This window comes from Antechinus flavipes, chromosome 2, assembly GCF_016432865.1.
Source record: "Antechinus flavipes isolate AdamAnt ecotype Samford, QLD, Australia chromosome 2, AdamAnt_v2, whole genome shotgun sequence".
NCBI classification, from domain to species: domain Eukaryota; kingdom Metazoa; phylum Chordata; class Mammalia; order Dasyuromorphia; family Dasyuridae; genus Antechinus; species Antechinus flavipes.
This window is the reverse complement of record NC_067399.1, coordinates 665,509,793-665,529,545: the sequence shown is the minus strand read 5'-3', so window position 1 is coordinate 665,529,545 and position 19,753 is coordinate 665,509,793. Positions and strand designations below refer to the sequence as shown.

Here is a 19,753-nt window from a genome sequence, read left to right as displayed (position 1 = left end):
ACAATTACCTTACAAGGTGGTACTACCCGGTGTGGTACCCAAGGTGACCTTAAGATTCTGGAGGCGGTACAAATGACCCTACTCTCCAGAGAGAGGACTCAATCTTTTTTGTCACAGACCTTGTCTCTCTCTTTTTGGCAATCAGTAGAAGTTTTTGGACCCTTTTTCAGAATGTGTTTAAATGAATACAACACGTAGTATTACCCAAAAAACCCAATTATATTCAAAATTATCTAAACCATTTTTTTAAATTAATGGACCTCTAGAGTTTTGATGAGACACAGACCACAAACTAATTTCCCTTGGAAACTTACTGAGCTATTTCATAATCCCACTCCAAAATCAATCTATTTTAAAGAATGGAAAAAGTGCAAAACTATTCTTGAATTAAATAAAAGGAAACTTCCTTGGGACAGCAAAAACAAAAAACAAAAAACAAAAAACAAACCAAAAAAACCAAAAAACTCCACTGAAATCTTTCAATACCTCTTTGAAAGCTTAGCTCAAAATGTGAACGACTTACCTTTCATTTTCACCTTCTCTTCTCACTCTTGCCTTTAGCCCCTTTGTTCGTTAGCCATTTATAGCGCCACCTTCTCCAAAAAGCCTCTCCTGATTTTCCCCAGCTAGGATTCTTCCCTCTCTCATCTCTCCTCTATTTTCATGGCTGGGTATATTTATCTCCCCAATACACTGAAAGGTCCTTAAAGGTAAAAACTGTGACAGCAAACTCTTAATACTTGTTAAAATGGACAGAAATTCTTCTTCCTTATTAAAATAAAAGCAAACTCCTGAACTAAATAGAATGGGAAGGGGAAAAGCTCCTAAGTTATTTCAAGACTTTGAAAAGCCTATCATGGCGTTCGGATGGAGCTTACCTTTGATTATTCACCTTCTCTGAGAACTTTTAATTTCTAAAAAGAAATACGATGAACTGACAGACCTCGAGATCAGAAAGACAACGGTATGGTTGAAGGCTTCAGTGATCCATTTTAAAAAAATTATCTTTATTCAGGTTTCTGATTCAGCACATGTATCAAAGACTAATCAACACAAAGAAGCAAAAAAGACATTAATTGGAAGTCTTACATCTCTCTAAACTCTGACCAAGCAAGAATATCAAGATTGCCACTGCATCTCCAAATCTACTCAAGCTGTAGGGCCAAACCACGGTGAGTCGTTTACACTGGGCACTGAGATGTCAAGGTGAGGAAGACACGCTCTTGTCCTCAGTGAATTCCTTCCACTTCTCTGGGTCACTTTTATATGATTTCTTAAGTACCAAAGAAAGTCCAAAGGATACTTGGGGTTGACCTGATTAAATAATATTCCGAGAAAACAGTTCTACAGTTGCTGTTGCCGAGACTTTTTGTTTTGGGGGGAGGGGGAGCGGTTTGGCCAGGATGAAGTTCAGATCGAGAAGTACGATACAAACTAGTTGACAAGGCAGACTAAGTCGAGAACTAAATCTGAGCAGTAACCAGAGTTAAGGCATGAATGAACACGCAGACACACAGACACCATGCACACACACACAGCTCCCACACCCTTAAGAATAGTGGATACGCTCCCTCCCCTAACATGAGGCAGTCCGGACTTGGCGGTTGATCGCTACAAAAACTGCCAAGCACCTGGGAAAATGCTCCCCGGGACTTCAGGCCGACAGCTGTGTGTGGAGTTTCATTTGTCGTAAAAAAGGAAAAAAAAAAAAGAAAAATTATAGAAAAACAACTCCCTTAATTTGTTATAATGGCTCTTGAGCATGGAACTCACGTAGCAGCTTCAATGACTGGCTCACTAATCATTTGGAAATAAACTATCATTTTGCTATGTACTTCTTTGGTAGACCTCATGATGATGTTTTCAATATTGGATACCTACGAGACAACTACTGGCCAGAAGATCAAGCCACACGGAGACTTCTGTACTACTAAGCAAAATGATGAGATCTCAAAGCACAAGTTACTTTTCTTCTGTTCCAGTGTCCGAGGCTTCCTTTTCTAGCAAGGCTTCTGGTGGGAAAAATCTCCTATCTATGCTGGGGGTAGGGGGAAGGTGCCACACAGAATCTCTAATCTCTTTCAGTTGTACGGCTTTAGCAAGAATCGCCACTGAGATTTTTGGTCCTACTGCCGAATGGCCAATCACGGGGCGGCACTTGGTGTCAAAGTCACATTTGGGTCTCGCACACACTCCGCGAGCTTCTAAGCTCATCGCTCTAAAACTCAAACTGGACAGGAGGGGAAGGGGCACGAAAACTTAGGAGAATTTCTACCTTCTGCCACGCCATCGGGAGTCTGCGAAGGAAGGCCAGGAGGAACCCTGACGCCTCCTAGGCCACGTCTCTGCCATCTGCAAAAATACCATCACCTACGTTCACCTAACTGCGACGGCTACGCTCTCAGGGCGACAAGTGACGAGGCTGGTCCGTAGGAAAATTCAGAGCACGGGGCACCCAGGAATAGCAGCAGCCCAGACTTTTTGTCTGAGGGGGACAATGAGGCCGTGAGCAGGGACACGACAGGAAGTTTTCTTCTCGTCCCTGGCTCAATCCTATGAGTTGCAAACTCAGGATGGTCAGTGGCCGGCAGCTGCGGTGCTGACCCCGTGACGTGACACGAGGGGGTCGGAGTGCCTCGTGAGCCCGTTACATCACCCACCATCAGCAGTGGTTGTCCTACAGGGACTGTACACACAGTATTAGGGAAGAGGGAGCCGGCTACATTTATGGTGAATAATCCTAGTTTTCGGCTCCGGAACAAAGTGGCAGTTTGCTTTTGTAGAAATCTTATTTTTGAAGGATTCTGCCTTGATTCATGTACTTGTGACACTTCTCATTCTATCACCATCTGCCCGTCCCATCCATTCTCCTACAAGGCTTTGACTTTTCTTTCACTGGAGTAAACCAACTTTCTGGGGAACGGGGAATAGGGCAATAAGGATTTCTTAAAAGCAAGCTACGCTCCCTAGCAGTGCTGCCATTTATGTTCTCGGAGGAGACGTTTTCAAAGGGAAGAGCCTACCGTTTATCTAAGTCCATCTCTGAAAATCCCTGGGGCACATACCGAAGCGATTTCACTCACTGATTCAATCATCTGGGGGGGACGGGAGGGAGGGAAGGCCGTGTAGCCCACAAGGAAGTTACATGGTTTGAGACTTTGCAACAGCGGACCGGACCCAGAAGTCGGCCCTGGGGCTGCCGGGAACCTTTATGGAAACTTGGTCACTTGATTCACGTGATCTTTCTTGACATTGTCGTTTTAAGAAAACACAATGACAATGTAGAATACACCCACATTATTAAATACCAAATGTATACAGCACACACACACGATTTTTTCTGAAATGCTTAGAAGCCAGAGCCACGCGTCTTTCTTTTGGCTTGGAAACAGGGAGAGGAGAAAAATCCTACGGTGGTTGTTAGCTTTCTCGAGTTTACTCATCGAGCACTCTAATCCAGTAATTTTCTTTCGATTTTTAAATAGGTATTCAAAGGCAAAAATGAAAGTTGACATGACTGCACAATATTTAATATCTACAATGTTCCTTTTTTTAGGCATGTGTTCAATAAAAGGGGGGCATTCGAGATGGTTCGGTCACAAAACATGGATTCTTAAAAAAAAAAATAACCGATAAATTATTTTTCAGTTCTTTGATTATATCCAACAGAATAGATACACATTCTCATCATAAAATATACATTCTCTAGTAAGGTTTTTGTCCACAGCATATCGAAATATGCAAAAACACAGGCGGGGAAGGAAGACCACTTCACTATCAAAGTACAAAAACAGAAATTGTTGCCGAACCAAAAGGAGCATTTCGCTAGAATGAGGGAAGAGAGCCTCGCCTTCTGTCTCGTGGAGTCACGAAGCCAAATCGCTCACGGCTGCCCCCGAGGCCGGTCTGAGGGGACCGTCCTCGGGGGTCCTTCCCGACACGCACTCAGCGCACCAGTTCCCATCCAGGGAGCTTCCTCGGCCCTTGGGGTGCTCTCCCTCACTCGCATTTTCGCTACCCACAAAACGGTACCTTTTGGCATTTAGGCCGACGTTCCTACAACACTTCTTCTCATTCGGGGTCTCTAAGGAGGACTTTGCTTCTTGAAAATCTTGTTCCAACTGTGTTTGAGGGAATCGCTTGGGTGGGGGGCAGGGGCAGGGGCTCCTGGTGTAGGGGTAAAAGGGAACGCCAGAGCTCTCCATGGTCGCCTCCCACAGCCCCCCTGGGTGCCACACTGGACAGCACCTCTCAACTGGTCCCCCAAGTCATGGGGGGGAGGGGGTGACTGGTACAGAACTATGCTGGAAAGAACAGCATGGTCAGCTTCTGGTGTACAGGGAAGTGGGCGTGGACAATTGAGGAAATGGCCCCTCCTCGAGCCCCAGGAATCTTACACTCTGTGATAATTACCCAATACTATCTCGTATGCACTGGCTTAGGACAGTGTGTCAGGAGAGAAGCGCGGTGGCAGGCGGGAATACAGACGGGGAACTTGACCGAGGCCCAGCGCGGGCGCGTCCCGGCCACCCACGTCCTTCCGGCTGCTCGGCGGGAGGCGGGCCGAAGAGGCCGCCATCTTTACTAGGGGCCAAGGGCAGGGAGAGCGAAGACCGTGGGTCTCCCTTTTATTTTACCAACCTAAAAGCCAGGAGGAAAAAGAAAGCGCTCTAGAGCTGAGCAAATGGCGCATCACCAAGTTACCAGATACGGAGGAGCGAAGGTTCCAGCCAGAAGAGAGACCTACATGTAGATTCAAGTAAACACTGATGGAGAAAGGTTGTTCTAGGGGTTAGTGTCATAGACCCACAAAGCTGGCTGCGTTTTGGACAGACATTTACAACACCATTAAGAGGGAAGTCGAGAGACCCTCGGAGCCAAGAAGTCAGGCTGCCGGGCGCCGGGAGGCTTCGGCTTTTCGTAAACGGCTTCGTCTCCTCTCCCACCTTCGGCACAGCCCACCTGCTGGAGCGCATGCACTAGGGCTGTGGGGGGGGGTGCACCGGATGTGGCGAGGAGGCGGGCGGCGAGGTGGCGGACGGGAGGGAGGCCTGCATGGGGGGTGGGGGCGGAGGCGGAGGAGGCTGGACGGGAGTCTGTGTGTTCGGAGATGGCGGAGGCGTGGGGCGCTTAAATTTGTCCGGACTGTTGCTTCTCCGGGGTGAAGGCCTCTGTGGAACGGAGAACAAAGATCCAGGTTAGCGGGGAGCGAGTTAGGAGCTCAGTGTTTGGTGACGGAGAGTCTGCGGTCTGGGCAGGCACAAAGGGGTGCTCTTCCCCCCCTTGGGGGCACCCACAGCGCCTTCTCCAGACTCTGAGGGTGTTCTTAAAGTTGGCCCAAGGCAGCGAGTGACGGTGAAGGGGATGTGACCGTGAGGGCCGCTGCCTCGGAAAAGCTGCTGATTCTGACCCAGAGTGGCAGAGGCCACGGCCCAAAACATGGCACGGGGCAGCCACGAGGACCAAGCCTCCCCCAAGGTCCTCAGCTCTCCTAGGGCAAACACCGAGAGAGAAAAGCTCCGGGGCGCAGGGCACTAGCTAAGAACCTCAAGGAGCCTTAAGGCCCCCGCTGGGGAAGCCGGCACTGGCCTGAATCTCCGAGGTCCCCCGGGGCCATCACTGGACGGCCTTCTCTAGAGCACGAGGTGTGGGCCACCATCCGCCCCCAACCCTTCACAGCCGCTCCGGGTTTAAAACCAGAAGAGGAGCAGTCCCTGCGCAGCGTCCTACACTAGTCGTACTCTAAGGGGGCAAGATGTCATCCCAGACACCACTTTCAGTACCACTTAGAGAACAGAGACTTCTAGATGTCAAACTGCAACAGGTGCCATCCTGGATAATGAAGTGGGATTTTTCCCCTTCTGGGATCATGAAAGCTGTTCGTAGAGGTTATGATGCATATTTTAATAAGTACATTGATGTGAAGAAAGGTGGGATTGGTGGTGTTACTATGGTGCTTGCTGGTTACATCCTGCTCAATTATTGTACAGCTTACAAGGAGCTTAAACATGACCGTTGGCGAAAGTACCACTGAAAATTCAAGATACTTGAGATGATGAATTTTATCCCTAAGCTAGAGAATTTTGCAACTGTACTCAGTGAACATCATTTGATGTAACTAGGGCCAAATAACCAATATTAAAACATGTATTTAACCTGCAAAAAAAAAAAAAAAAACAGAAGAGACCCGGCCGTCCCGTCTGCCCATCTCAGGCTCAGTTAGTCGGAGGCAGACGGCAAGCTCTCGGCCTGGTTTTAGATGACATTAGATTTAGATTTAATTAGAAAAGAAAACTTATTTTTCTGGAAAATGAGGGAAAAGTCGCAGAAGCTGGGTTTGGGGCAAGAAAGCACCGATTCTCTACAGTAAATCTAGAGAAGCAACAGTGGATCTGGTCCTGCCTCCTGCCCCCCACCCCCCACTTCCTGCTCTTGCCCCCATGTCCCCTGACCCTGCCCCCCAGCTCTGCTACAACTTGGCTCAAGAAAGCCAGAGTTTCCTGAACTGAACAGAGCAGAGATGATGGGGCTGGATCCTGGATGCGAATGTTGGCTCTGGTTCTTGTCTGCTGGGACCCTGCAGTCTGGCCTCCCTGGGCCAGCTGTCATGTCTGCAGATGGGGGTGCGGGGGCCCGGCCTCCAAAGTCCCTCCTGATCCAGGTTGTGGGAGTCACCACAAAGCGGGGGCCCAGGACCGGAAGCAGACAAGGGGCCTGGCAAATGGTCCTGGCTCTGGAGGCGGCTCAGAGGCACGGCTGCTGTGGGGGCATAGGGAACCACCCTTTGACCTGAGGAAGCCTGGAGTCCTGGGAGCAGAGGGGAGGGAGCGTGGGGGGCCCAGCCTCTGCAGCCTGCCCCTTCCCCCTGAAGGTGGCCCCACAGGGAGGAAGCACGGCCTCTTTCTGACTGCTTATCAATGACTTCTTGGGAATCATGTTTTTTGGAAAAAATTGAACTCTGAGCCCGCGTAGAGAGGATGTTGAAGACCGCCGGTTAGAGGAGGTGGGAGAAGCCACAAAAGGCCCATTGGGCCCCAGGATACTCACTGTGATCCCGTGGGAGGCTCCCATGTGCTGCACATGGAGTCCAGGGGAGTTGTAGTAAGACATTCCGGCTCGGGTCAGCGACGTCGGGGGCGTGAAGCCGACCGTGTGACTTGTGTACGACAGACCTGAGACGAAACACAAAGGACACGGACGTCATCCCGGGTGCCCGCTCGGCCGGCCCTCGAGGCGCAGGGAGCCTGCCAGAGCCCCAAGGGCCAAGGAGACGGAAAGCAAGAAGCCCACCGAGGAGGAGGGACGTCGCGGACACGGGGCCTGCGCCAAGGCCGGAGAACTGAGAAAGAAGGGAAGGGAGAAAGGCTGACAGCTGTGTGGGAGGCAGGATCGGTCCGAGGAAGTGACGGGTCCGGAGATGGCTAGTGGGGAACATGCCGCCATCACAGAATCAACTACTGGGAACTCCACCCCCAAAAGGAATTCCAGAAGGAATCAGTCATTAGGATCAAGGGGAGCCTAAAAGGAAAAAACTCATAAAACGCCCAACAGCGGTCGCCATGACCCTCCCCTTCTTTCTTGGTTCACCTGAACCCACGTCAGAGTGACGGGGACAAGAGCCTAGACCCGACAGCCCGAGTCACCACTTAGGGATGAGGGCAACTTGCTCTCATGGGGAGCACCCGGTGGGGACGGGGGACTCACTCTCACAGGGGACTTGCTGTCATGGGGAGCACCTGGAGGGGATGGGGAATTCATTCTCATGGGGAGCACCAGATGAGGCAACCCAGCTTTCCTCAAAGGAGTCGCCAGCTGCTGGGGGACAGACATCCCCGCTGATCCCAGGACGAGTCAGAAGCTCCTTTATGACCAGATTCAAACTGGGAAACTCCGAATTCCCCTGATGTTCAGACGGTCTGCCTGAGCCTGGGCCCATCAGAAAGCTTCGAGGGCCGGGTCCTCCCAGGCCCTCTTCTCCAGGGGGGGATGGCTGGCGCCAGGCCAGGAACTGGACAAGGCGAGGTCTGAGGCTTCTGGGACAGGGGCTCACACGCGTGTGGAGCCCTCATCTCTGGGCCCGTTTCTGCCTTCCCTCTTGGCTCCTAACTGCATTTGGAATGAAGCTCGTCTGCACGAGGGCGCTGAGAAGCTCACCCACACGCAGGAGATGCCCTAAGGCTGCGCAAGTACCTTCTCTCCTGGGGTCTGGTACTGACTGACACAGATGAGTAAGAGGGGCCGGGGCCAGGCCCTGACCTGAGCGCTTGCAGCACTGGAGATCTCAGAGAAGGAATCGTCCCCGACAACCCCGAACACAGAGTTAGAACCAACGCGTCACAGGATCCCGTGGGAGCGGCCGGAGCGCGCAGCGGGGAGAGCCCTGGAGTCGGGAGGACCCGCGTCCAAAGCTGCCCTCGGGCAAGGACACGAGGGAGAAGTGACCCTAACTGTCAGTATCCCCCAGGCTCGTCTGTGGCTCTCTACTGCCTTGGCAACATAAAACTTGGGCAAATGATCTTCAGCTCAAGGAGCCTCAGTCTCTCTTCTGAGCTCTGCTCTCACAGACACAACTGCCGCGGGATGTTTTAACCCACAGGCATTTTAAACTGTCTTAAAAAGAAGTAATTCTCTTTTCCACAAAACCTACCCTTCTTCTGAATTTCCCGATACCTGAATGTGAGCGCGCGCGCGCACACACACACACACACACACTCACATACATACACACACTCACGCACACATACACACTCACGCACACATACACACACTCACACACACTCTCTCTCTCACACTCACACACACATACTCTCTCTCACACACACACTCACACACCCCATAGGATCAATAATCATCTCTCCAATAATTGGGGATGAGCCCCTGGTATCTTAAAGCCAATGAGAGCACTTAGAAAGTGTTTGGCTCCAACAAACAAAACAACAAAGCGGTCCGAGAAACACAATCCACTCCATGCCAAATGTCTATAAAACAAAAATCCCCCAAACCCAAGTTTTTCTAACATCCTCCACTGAAAGGCAACTCCAGTTTGGACGTCAAGTCTCCACTTCGGGGTTTAAATCTAGCATTCGCCACATATTTTTTGACCAGTGCGCTGCTGCTTTTTCAAATGGATTTATTTCTTTTCTTTTCTTTTCCCTGAGGCAAGTGGGGTTAAGCGACGACTTGCCCAGGGTCCCACAGCCAGGATGAGTTGTGTCTGAGGCCAGATTTAAACTCGGGTCCTCCTGACTTCAGGGCTGGTGCTCTATTCACTGCGCCATCCAGCTGCCCCTTAAATAGATTTATTTCTTGTAAAGTATCGTTTTTAATGTAAACCAAATACTTCTCTTACTCACTGAAAATTTCTACTGTTTGCTGAATAGAAAAAGTCACTGAAATACACCATTGTTTTGGTTTGAATCTATCACCTCACCGGAATCCCACGTCCATTTCTTAGCAAATTGCTAAGATTTCCCAAGTTCTTTGGGTAAATAATGCTTTTCCCAGTCTTTGTTTTCTCCAGGTATCCTTGTGAATCACCTTAATGTCTAAGCACTATCAGTATCCTCATTATTAGTTATTAGCTTTGGCTGGCCACCTATTCTTTGTATATTATTCTGATTAGCTGTGTCTCCATCATAACACACCGTGTCTCCATCATAACGTGCCGTCTCTCCTTCATAACGCACCGTGTCTCCATCATAACGCGCCGTGACTCCATCATAACGCGCCGTGACTCCATCATAACACGCCGTGACTCCATCATAACGCGCCATGATTCCATCATAACGCGCCGTGACTCCATCATAACGCATCGTGGTTCCATCATAACGCGCCGTGATTCCATCATAACGTGCCGTGACTCCATCATAACATGCCGTGACTCCATCATAATGAGCCGTGTCTCCACCATAACGCGCTATGACTCCATCATAACGAGCCGTGTCTCCATTTAGATGCTTTCTCTGTTTTTTGTCCTATCTCAGAGTTTTGTGGCTGTTTTAAAGTCTGGTGGTCAGACCATTATTGTGCCTTGTAATGGTCTTGCCTAATCAATCAACGCCCATTGATTAAGCACGGCCCGTGTGCTGGGCACTATGCCGAGCCGTGGAGAGCCAAAACCTTCGGGAGAGTTCAGAGACAACCTGCGGCCTGTGAGGTCAGCCAAGTGAGGAACAAGCCAAGGAACGGGTTTGTTAAGAAGCAAAAAAAAAAAAAAAAAAATGATCATTTGAAAGGATGCTTAAGTTAATGATTAACCAAAGATAAGCAAACTAAAACAACTTGGAGGTAGCACTTCACTCATCAAGTTGATGAAAATAATTACCACAACAGGGAGAGCCATCGGCTCAAAAGTTTTCAAAGCAAAATTACTTGGACTGAAATAAATTAATTTTATATTTTCAATAAAATAAAATAAATAGTAATAAAATAAGCACAATGAGTAAATAAAAGTAAACAATAAGATAAAATAAAATGAATTTTTAAAATGAGAGAGGAATAGTTCAATAAATTGTGGTACTTTGTGCAAAGGAATAATATAATGCAATCTCAGAATAACAAGTATGCGAAGGAATGGAAAGAAATCTGGGGGGAACCTTATTTGCACAGCGAGTATGATCGGAAGTATTTTTTTTAAAGCAACACAGAACTTTGAGCCAAATCTCATGGTGTCACATATTAAGACACAAATGAACAATGGATCTTTGGCCGTCGGCAGAAAGGGGTCTCGGAGACCTTCCGAGCCCGACCTCCTAAGAGATGAGCACAGTGAAGCTCGGGGGCTGAATGGCTCACTGCTGCCAGAGCTGGCCCCGAACAAGAGCAGGGCCACAATACGGGGACTAAGATCAGCCGTGTTTCCCCCTCCACACTCTAACATCTGTTTTCCCAGATCATCGAGTCCGTCCCAGAATCCGCCGCATAAAGTAACTACTGAGATAAAAATCCCCCCGAGCATGACAGCCCTGGCTTGTGTGCTTGACCCGACTGTCCCAGCAGCCCCACAGAGGCTCAGGCACCCAAGGAGGTGGCCCCGCCAGGAAGGTCAGAGCGCCCGACGGCGTTGGCTGCCTTCTCCCTCAGACCCAAGAGTCGTGGGGACGGCAGGGCCCCCAGAACCAGCTCTCCCCACCAGCTGCCGCTGCCAGGGCGGGCCGGCCAGTCCCACTTCAGAGCAAGGCCCCCCAAGGCAGGAGGCAGCTCCCCTGCCCACGTCCCCACAGACTGATGGGACGGACAGCCAGGCTTCCAGCCCAGGGGCCCCAGCCCTCCTCCCGCCTTGTCCAGGTTCAGATGGTTCTGCGCAGAAATGAACTTCTGAGACAAAAGGCATTTCCATCTGCTTCTCTGCTGCCCCAACGGACTCCGGGACCTCTGCCCATGGCCCCTGCACCAGGACAGGAGCTGTGTTCCAGGGACCGTCTGTCTCTTCTCCTTGCAGCGCCCTGTAGGCCTGGCACTTCATCCTCATCCTGCCAGTTCCCATTCTATCCTCAGAACACAGCTGGCTGTAGGAAGGTCCAGAAGCCAGCCTTTGAGGGGCCCTGCGGAGGGGCCTGGTCTGGCAGAGCTCGGCCAGCCGTCACGGAGCTGTTGTGGAGCGCCATTGTGGAGCACTGTCGCAGAGAGCTATTGTGGAGCACTGTCGTGGAACACCATCATGGAGCTGTTGCAGAGTGCCATCGTGGAGTACTGTCATGGAACGCTGTCGTGGAGCTCCATCGTAGAGCTGTTGTGCAGCACTGTCACGGAGCACATCAGGAGCGCTGGAAGCTCCGAGGGGACTGGGAGCTGTCCTTGTCCAAACTTCCCCGCCCTCCCGCCTCCCGTGGCCTGCCCATGTCTCCCTCCCACAGCAGGCGCACCCTCGATGGCTGAGTTAAGGAGCAGGTTTCTGCCCCGAAGGACCCGAGTCCTGCCTCGTTCATGGATAGCGGCTTTGGGCAGCTGCAGTCTGAGCCCCAGACCACAGGGGTGGGAGGGAGGAGGGAGAAGATTCCAGTCTTTATCTATCACAATGGCAGAAGTGGGGATTTCTCCAACAAAGGCACTGGACTCACTCAGCACCTCCCTGCCTTTTAACTCTCCCAGGCCTTCCGCAGGCTGAGCCAGGGGTCCCAGCCCCGCCGGAAGAATAACGGACGTGGGCCAAAGGAGGGCTCGCCGCCAGCCCCGCCCCAGGGTGTGCGTCTTCTGAGGACTCAGAAGGGACCCGGATCCTTCTCTGGGTGTTAAAGGTCGGCCACCATCATCCCCCCAGCAAGCAGAGAAGGGGGTGACAATGGGAAGGCTCGGACTGGCGCCCAGCTCCTCAGCGCGGGCCTGATGGGCTGCCCCCAAGCCCTGCAACTTCCTCCTTTGGACCATGAGGCAGAAAAGTCCTTGGTCAGTCACTGCACATGAGGCCCCCGATGGAGTCAAGGGCCATTCACAGGGACCCCATTCACCGGAGGTGGTCTCCAGGCAAACATGGCCACGGGCCCAAGCCCCAGGCCAGGCTCCCCGCCACACACAAATCATAAGTACCAAAAGGGTCTCTGCCTGCAGGGGCACAAAGCACGGTAGAAAGAACAGGCGCCAGAGAAGCCCCCGAAGAGCAATGAGGCAGGGGACACGCCCCCGAGCAGCGTCCAGCCCTTTGGGACCCTCGTCAGAAGGGAGTTTCCAAATGCATGAGGTACACGGATTACAAAGGAAGTCACGTCTACTGATACACGGACACCAAGGCCCCCGGGCCTGAAGCCCGGCCTCTGCCACAGACAGAGGGACTCCGCTCAGGTGAAGGGGGAGCACGTCCAGGAGGCCCGGAAAGGGCCCCCTCTGAGGGGGAGGTCCCTCTTTAAGAGCCTCTGAGACAGCCCAGCACCCCAGAGCCCTCTCCCCGCCCCCGGCCCCAGGGCCTGCCCCGACAGTGCCCCTGCCCACCTGGCCCCACAGCGGGTGTAAGGCAGAAGGAGACACTCACCCGGTGAGATGGGCCTGCTGGAGCTGGGAGAAGGCGTGTAAGGGATCGGGCTGGACACAGTGCGAGGTCGTAAGCCTTGGGCAGACATCTCGTTAAAATACCTGCAAGAGAAGCGGAGGCGGCGTCAGAGGGCCCGGGCCCCGAGAACCCCGACACAAAGCCCCGCGAGCCAGGGCCCAGGGCCGGAGCCCACGGCTGGGAGAGCCGCTCCCTGAGCCCGCGGCCGCAGAGCGGGATCGTTATTCAAGAACAAGAGTCTCCCTGGCACTGTGCGGCCTGAGCTCCAGGCTGGAGAGAGAGCACGGAGACCCGGGCAGGCGGCCCGAGCTGCTCAGGGCCCAGGGGCAGCTTCTCCGGGGGAAAGGCGGCTCTAGTCCGCTCTAGGCTCTGAGGGGGGGCTGACAGTGGCAGGAACTCCCTGATCTATGAGCTCTCCGGGCAGGGGCACTGCCCGCCTCTGCGCCCCCCTGGCTAGAGAGCGCCTGTTCCCCACCTGACAGAGCGAGGACAGCTCCCCCAGCGGCACCGTCAGGGAGGCCCGCGAGCCGCCGGCCGAGCCGAGCCCAGACAGCTGCTTCTCGGAAGGAGTCCCCAAGGGTCTGCCGGACTGAGGGGGTCAGAGGTCAGAGGCAGGACGGTCCGGCCCGAGTGAGCGGGAGCTCTCGCCAGGCTGAAGCTCCCTCACTGCGCCAGGCGCTCGTCAGGGAGGGCACAGGCCGGCAAGGGGCGGAGCTTCCGAATGCCGCTGTGGCGGGGGAGGGCATTTCATTTTCCCGCTGCCCTGCCCCCCAGCACTCACTTCTGCATCTCCTTTGGGGCTCCTGGCTGCCCATCCCCACGGGCAAAGTTCCTTGTGAGGAGGCTACGCGTACATGGGCAGCACCCCACGCAGGCCCGGCATCCAGCAGGCCGCTAATTAATGCTGGAGACATGACCGCCTGACCTTTGCTCGAGACCTTCAGGGCGGCCCCTACCCCCGGGAACTGAGGACTGCTGCCCCTCCCCCCATGGGACCTGGATCCCGGGGCTGGTGGTGCTACTGGACACATTTCTATAAGGCGGCGGATCTCTGGATGGGCAGCGGAGGGGACTGGGGCTCTGAGCCACGGGCACCGAGCACAAAGGGGCCCCTGCAGATGGGTCCCCCCCACAGCCCACGGGGCCCCCCCTGCTCTGTCTGGGGGGGAAGGGACGGTGTCCCATGACTTGACAAGACACTCCTCCCCCACTCCGAGGAGGCCGTGGCGCAGCCGGACGCAGGACCAGGCCCGTCCTCACCTTTCGTCGTCCATCTCCAAGCTGGACTCGCTCTCCGAGAGCTGCCGGCAGAGGGCCTCCCTCCGCTCCATCTCGCGCTGGAGCTTCCTCTGCAGCCGCAGGTTCTCTTCCCGCATGTGGCGCTCCTCCTCCAAATACTGGGCCATCTTCTCCGAGTCTGAAAGGGCGGCATCAGGTCAGCTCGGAGGGGCCGAGGAGGGGAGAGCGTGGACGGGACCCCCGGGGCCTGAGGGGCACGGGGGTGGGGCAGGGCCACGCTGCTTCCTTGGCCCTTTCCTGAACCTCAGGAGCTGCGGACGCCTCGGCAACAGCGCAGGGGAAACCGAGGAGGCCGCTCGCTCCCCAACCCTCGATGGCCAGAGGAGAGCGCGCCGGCCTGAGGTCGGGAGGGTCCAAATCCGCCCTCAGAGACCGACGCTGCCTGGCCCTGTGACCCTGGGCAAGTCATGTGACCCCAACTGCCTCACCCCCACCCGCCACCAAGAACCTGCTTTTAGGGGCCGCTCCCTGGGGAGGGAGAAGGGGAGACAGACTAGAGAAGGAGGGAAAACGTGACCGAAGAGGAAGTCAGGAAGCACATGTTGGAGGGGATCAACTTGAGTCTGCCTGTGCCGGGGACCCATCGGGGAGCTCCTCCCGGGGCAGCCCCGGCCTCTCGGGCCTCTCGTCCGCCGGCCATGGGTCCCGGGCTCCCAGCCTCCCTCGGGCCCCAGGGCGGTGCTTCAGGCAAGGGCTCGCTCGGCCACCAGCTGCCCTGTCAGGCCTGCCCGGCTCTCAGGGAGGGCGCTGCGCCCTGTGGCAACGGTGGGAGGGGGCCAGCTAAGCTGGGTGTCCCGGCGTGGAAGGGCCGAGGCTCCCCCAGCGCCACAGGACGAGCGGAATCCTCGCGTGGCCCCTCCCCTGCCGGGCTCATGGGCCGCAGAAAGAGACGGTCCCCGCGGGCTCCGAGTCTGGGCCCGGCAAGCAGGGCAGGGGGCTGAGGTCAGGAAGCGGGGCCGGCCCGGGGGCCTCCCCGCCTGGAAAGGGGACCCGAGCTCGGTGCAGAGTGGGGAGGCTCGGGGCCCCCCGAGGAGGACGAGGCGGGCCCGTCCCGAAGGAGACGCTTACGCTGTAGCTGGGCGGCCCGCAGCTGCTTCTTCAGTCTCTCCACCTCGTTCTTTAAAAACCGGATGTGCCGCATCATGTTTTCCGGAGAGTCGATCTCCATGGAGATGTCCCGGGGCGACGGGGGCGCCGAGACGGGCTGGTCCAATTTCTCCTGCAAGATTCTGCACGGGAAACCGAAGCCACGGATGAAGGCACTTTCCCAGACGGCGCGCGGGCGCAGGAGCCGGCGCAGCGGGCCCAAGCGGCAGGACCCCCTCCCCCCTCCCCAGCGTCCTCCTTGAGGAGCCTCCAGGTCCGCTCCCCCAGGCCGGGGACGCCGGACCACGTGTGTGCCCGCCTTGTCTGGCACCTTCTGGCGAGCCGCAGCCCCTTCCTGATCTCTCAGACCCTGGTCTCCCACTCCAGGTCTTTCTGGAGGATCGTTCTATTCGCTATGTGGTAAGGGGGAGACGCCAGAGGTGGAGGATCAATGAGGAGGGGGCGCAACAGCCCAGGAGAAGGCTACGGGGCACAGCCACGGGAAGGGAGGAGAGAACTGGTGAGGGCTTCCCCTTGGCTGGACGTCGGGGCTGAGGGGCAGGAGCTTAGGGAGACGGGAGCCTGGGGAACTGCAAAGATGGCAGCCCTTCACTAAGCCGAGTGGGGAAGAAGAGCTGAGCTCTCTGGGAAAGGTCCTGCGGGGGCCCGGGAATCAAAAGCGGGCCCTGCCCCCCGCCCCCCGCCGTGGCCCACACCCACCGTTTCTCGGCCTCCAGTTTGTCCATCCTCTTCCAGAGACGATTGACCAGCGCCTCCTGCTCTTGTTCCAATGTGTTTTCCAGGTCGATCTTCTCCCGCCGTAGCTGAAGGAAGAGGAAGACAGCGGGAATGAGAGCGGCAGGACACGGACTCCGGCAGGACACGGACTCCGGCAGGACACGGACTCCGGCAGGACACGGACTCCGGCAGCCCCGGTCACTTCGCCGGCTCCCTGGAGCTCTGCACGGGGCCCTCAGACCTGTCCCTAATTACTGCCTGAAATAGGAATATTCCTCCCCGCCCCATTCAACTCTCAGGACACGGGCTTTCCCCAGCCAGGCAGGGTCCCTGTCGTGGTCCGGGCCGTCACTCCGGCCAGGCTGCAGATGCCACGTGGGCCTTGTCTGCCAAAAAAGCCGGCACTTGGCGTCCTCTGGTCCCAGTCAGGCTCTCTAGGGGCGGGGACAGCAAGTGGACAGAGGGCTGGTCCAGGAGAAAGACCCGACTCCACAAGACCACAAGGGCATCCTGCTTCCCGTCTCCCACCCCGCGCACCCCTGCTGTAAAGGGTGGACGGTGTCAGGAAGGGGGCAGTGCCGGCTGGGATGGGCGGCCCTGGGAGACCGAACCCATCGGTGCCGGCTGGGACGGGCGGGCCACTGACCCCCGGTAATCGAGCCGATGCCCCTGAAAACGAGAGAATCCGAGACAAACTAAATGAACCGAGAAGCAAGGCTGCTCCTAGTCTGGGGATGATGCTCACAGGGATGACAACTCATACCTCTACAAAGGGAACAGACACCATTGTCCCCACTGTACAGATGAGAAAACAGGGGCTAAGGAAGGGCCTGGGACGGGCCCAGCACCTGCAGCTCCTGAGGGTCAGAGGGAGCATCCTGAGGCTGGAAGCCCCCCGGGCTGCCAGGAAGCCCCCCATGGGGACAAACAGAAGCCCCGAGGGGAAGCCGGGCTAGGGAGATCACTTTACACAATCACCCTCTTTCACACTCAGGGCCCCCAAGCTGGGCCGGGTCTGTCCGGCCCAGAGACGGCGAGGACCCTAAGGAGCCTCACGTTTCCACACGAGAAAACACACTTTCTTTGTGACATGGATAACATGGACACGTGTTTGCAAGACTTCCCTTGTGTGATCTGCCCCACTCCTGCTTGTCTTCACAAGGGGTGGGGGGAGGAGAGAATTAGGAATTGGGATTTTTAAAAGTGAATCTAAAATTGGGGAAAATCTTGAAAATTTGCGAAAATCAAAGAGAAAACACGCACATGTGCGCCCACATGTACAGACACACAGTATTCACCCCGAGGTCAGGCCCTTCTGCAGGATCAGCACCGACTTTGGGGGGACGGAGAGTGGGCTGGGGGGTCTCTATAAATGTGAGGAGAACGACACTTTGATTCCCCGCTAGTCTCTGGCTAGAATGCAGCCCTTCTGCTTCGGCCGTTTCAAAAGCTAGTCCTCTGCCAGCTGCCGGGGCCGGACGGCGCCGATGGAGGGCAGCGCGAGAGCCAGATCAAAGCGGCTCTGGGGAGTACGAGTCCGGCAGAACTCAGAACCGTCGCCGAGCCCGCAGGGACCCTCGGCTGTGGCTCCGGGGGCGCCCCTGGCTTGGCAGAGACGGAGCCGGCTCTGGAGTCTGGATCCGAGGCCCGCCTCCAAGGCTCCTCAGTGTCCGTTCTCGGACAAATCCCTCGACCTCCGGGTACTCCAAGAAACGGATCGATTCTGACGGACGTGGCTCCCCGACTGAGGGTTCAGAGCAGCCGCTTGTGCAGGGATGGAGAGAGCCGTCCACACCCAGAGAGAGGCCCGCGGGAGCCCAGTGTGGGCCACAACATGGCCTTCTCACTCCTGCTGTTCTTGCTTCTGTTTTCTTTGCATTTGTTTTCTTCCTCAGTTTTTTTTTCCTTTTTGATCTGAGTTTTCTTGTGCAACAAGAGAACTGTATAAAGATGCACACATATATTGGGTCTAACATGTATTTCAACATATTTAACATGCATGGGACTGCCTGCCAGCTAGGGGAGGGGGTGGGGAGGAGGGGAAAATCTGGAACAGAAGGCTTTGCGAGGGTCAACGTTGGAAAATTACCCACGCACATATTTTGTAAATAAAGAACTTTAACGTAATATGTATATGTATATGTATGTATGTATGTATAGTCTGTGCAGGGGAGGGTCCACACTGGGAGTTCCTTAAGCTGGGGCCGTCACAGACCCGGAAAAACGAGCCACCCTAAATGTGCGCTGCCAATAGGGATGGCCCAGAGAGGCCCCGTGGGGGAGCCTGGGCTGGTACCCCCAGCACCCACCATGGCTCGGGGCAAGAAGCGCTGTGGGAGACACCAGCCAAGCGAGGGAGGGCCAAGCACCCGCCCGGGAAACCCTCGAGGAGGAAGCAGCCTGGCCTGGCCCTCTGCACCTCCTGCACCTGTCACTTTGCCTCAGAAGCTCGGGCCCCAACCCCCAACGTAAAGTCAGCCGAACAAGAGAGGACCTTCCAGGGCCCGCTCGGAGGTCAGGGAGGCCCCCCGGCTGCCCCTGCCCAAGGCCATCTCAGGCCATTCTGACATCTCAAGGACCGCTCCTTCCTCAGCCCGTTCTGGCCTCGGCGACTGCTGGGGGGGCCAAAGCAGCCTCCTCCCCGCGTCACGCCGTGCTGGGGCCGGGCTCCTGTGAGGCGGGGGCAGAGGGCGCCATCTGGCCAAGCCCAAGGAGAACCCCAATGGCCCAGAGTGTGTTCTGAGGCAAAAAAGGCGGCCTCGGGAGTTTTAGAAAGGAGCTGAGGGACAAGAGTTCCCTTTGCTGGGTCCGGGGAGCCCCACTCTCTCTGGTCCCAGGGACCTTCCCCGGCTGAATGTTGTAAATGCTGTAAGTCAGGGACCAAGAGAAGCAGCAGCAACAAAGACAAGTCCTCCTTCCTCCCTCTCCCTCCCTCTGTCCCTGTCTCTGTCTCTCTCTGTGGTTCTAATTCTCCACCATGTGACCCTGGCACACTATATAATCCCGTGCCCCTAAATCATCTCTTTTCTGAGCGAGGGCTCGGGGTGGGCAGCCCGTATGTGCCCCAGGCCGGGGCCATGAGGGCGGGGGGGTGCCAGCTGCAGGCCGCTGCCCCCGACTCGCTGGGCAGGCCGGGCAGGCCGTGGGCTTCAAACAGGGGACGTCTCGCGATCTCTGCTCCAACTTGCTCCTCTGGGGAAGGGACGGAGGAAGGCCCAGAGAGCCGGAATGGCGCCCAAGGCCACACAGAGGGCAGCTCGGGGCCCTCCACCTCCTGACCCGGGCTCTTTCAGTGCCACAGGCTCAGGGAGGCCCCGGCTGAAGCCTTCCTTGAGGAGATCTTCTCCCGAAAGTTGTCGCCCCTGGGAAAGTCCTGTTCTTTGCTGTCTTCAAGTGGCTACAGAGGACAGTCCCTGAGCACCGAGGCAGTGCTTACCCCGCCTGTGCCAGGCCTTGGCCCGAGCCCAGTGGCAATCGTGCCCAACCACCACCACCCACACACTAGACTTATCCTGGATAAATAGACAGAACCCACCCAAAGGAGACATGGGAGGGGCAGCCCCGGCAGAGCGCCGCAGACGCGACCCTCGGCTCTGATTCCTGGCCTGGCAAAGGCCAACGGACAGCTCCCGGGCCCCGCACGCCGCG

General features: G+C 55.6%; 2 protein-coding genes across 2 annotated transcripts in view; one reads left to right on the top strand and one right to left on the bottom strand.

The window, feature by feature from the left end:
- Positions 1-986: 986 nt before the first annotated feature.
- The window catches only part of CCDC6 (coiled-coil domain containing 6), a 46,664-nt gene continuing 27,897 nt past the window's right edge, over positions 987-19,753 (bottom strand). Inside the window, exons 4-9 of the mRNA XM_051982620.1 lie at positions 16,088-16,191; positions 15,350-15,510; positions 14,243-14,399; positions 12,965-13,065; positions 7,048-7,172; positions 987-5,171 (exon numbers count right to left, since the gene is read on the bottom strand). Coding sequence (XP_051838580.1) covers positions 4,980-5,171; positions 7,048-7,172; positions 12,965-13,065; positions 14,243-14,399; positions 15,350-15,510; positions 16,088-16,191 — 840 coding nt within the window. The 3' untranslated portion in view covers positions 987-4,979. The remainder of the gene's footprint in view (positions 5,172-7,047; positions 7,173-12,964; positions 13,066-14,242; positions 14,400-15,349; positions 15,511-16,087; positions 16,192-19,753) is intronic.
- On the top strand, positions 5,705-6,182 carry LOC127552139 (ATP synthase subunit f, mitochondrial-like). The gene has a single exon (XM_051982621.1). The coding sequence runs from the start codon at positions 5,756-5,758 to the stop codon at positions 6,032-6,034; it is 279 nt and encodes a 92-aa protein (XP_051838581.1). The 5' UTR covers positions 5,705-5,755; the 3' UTR covers positions 6,035-6,182.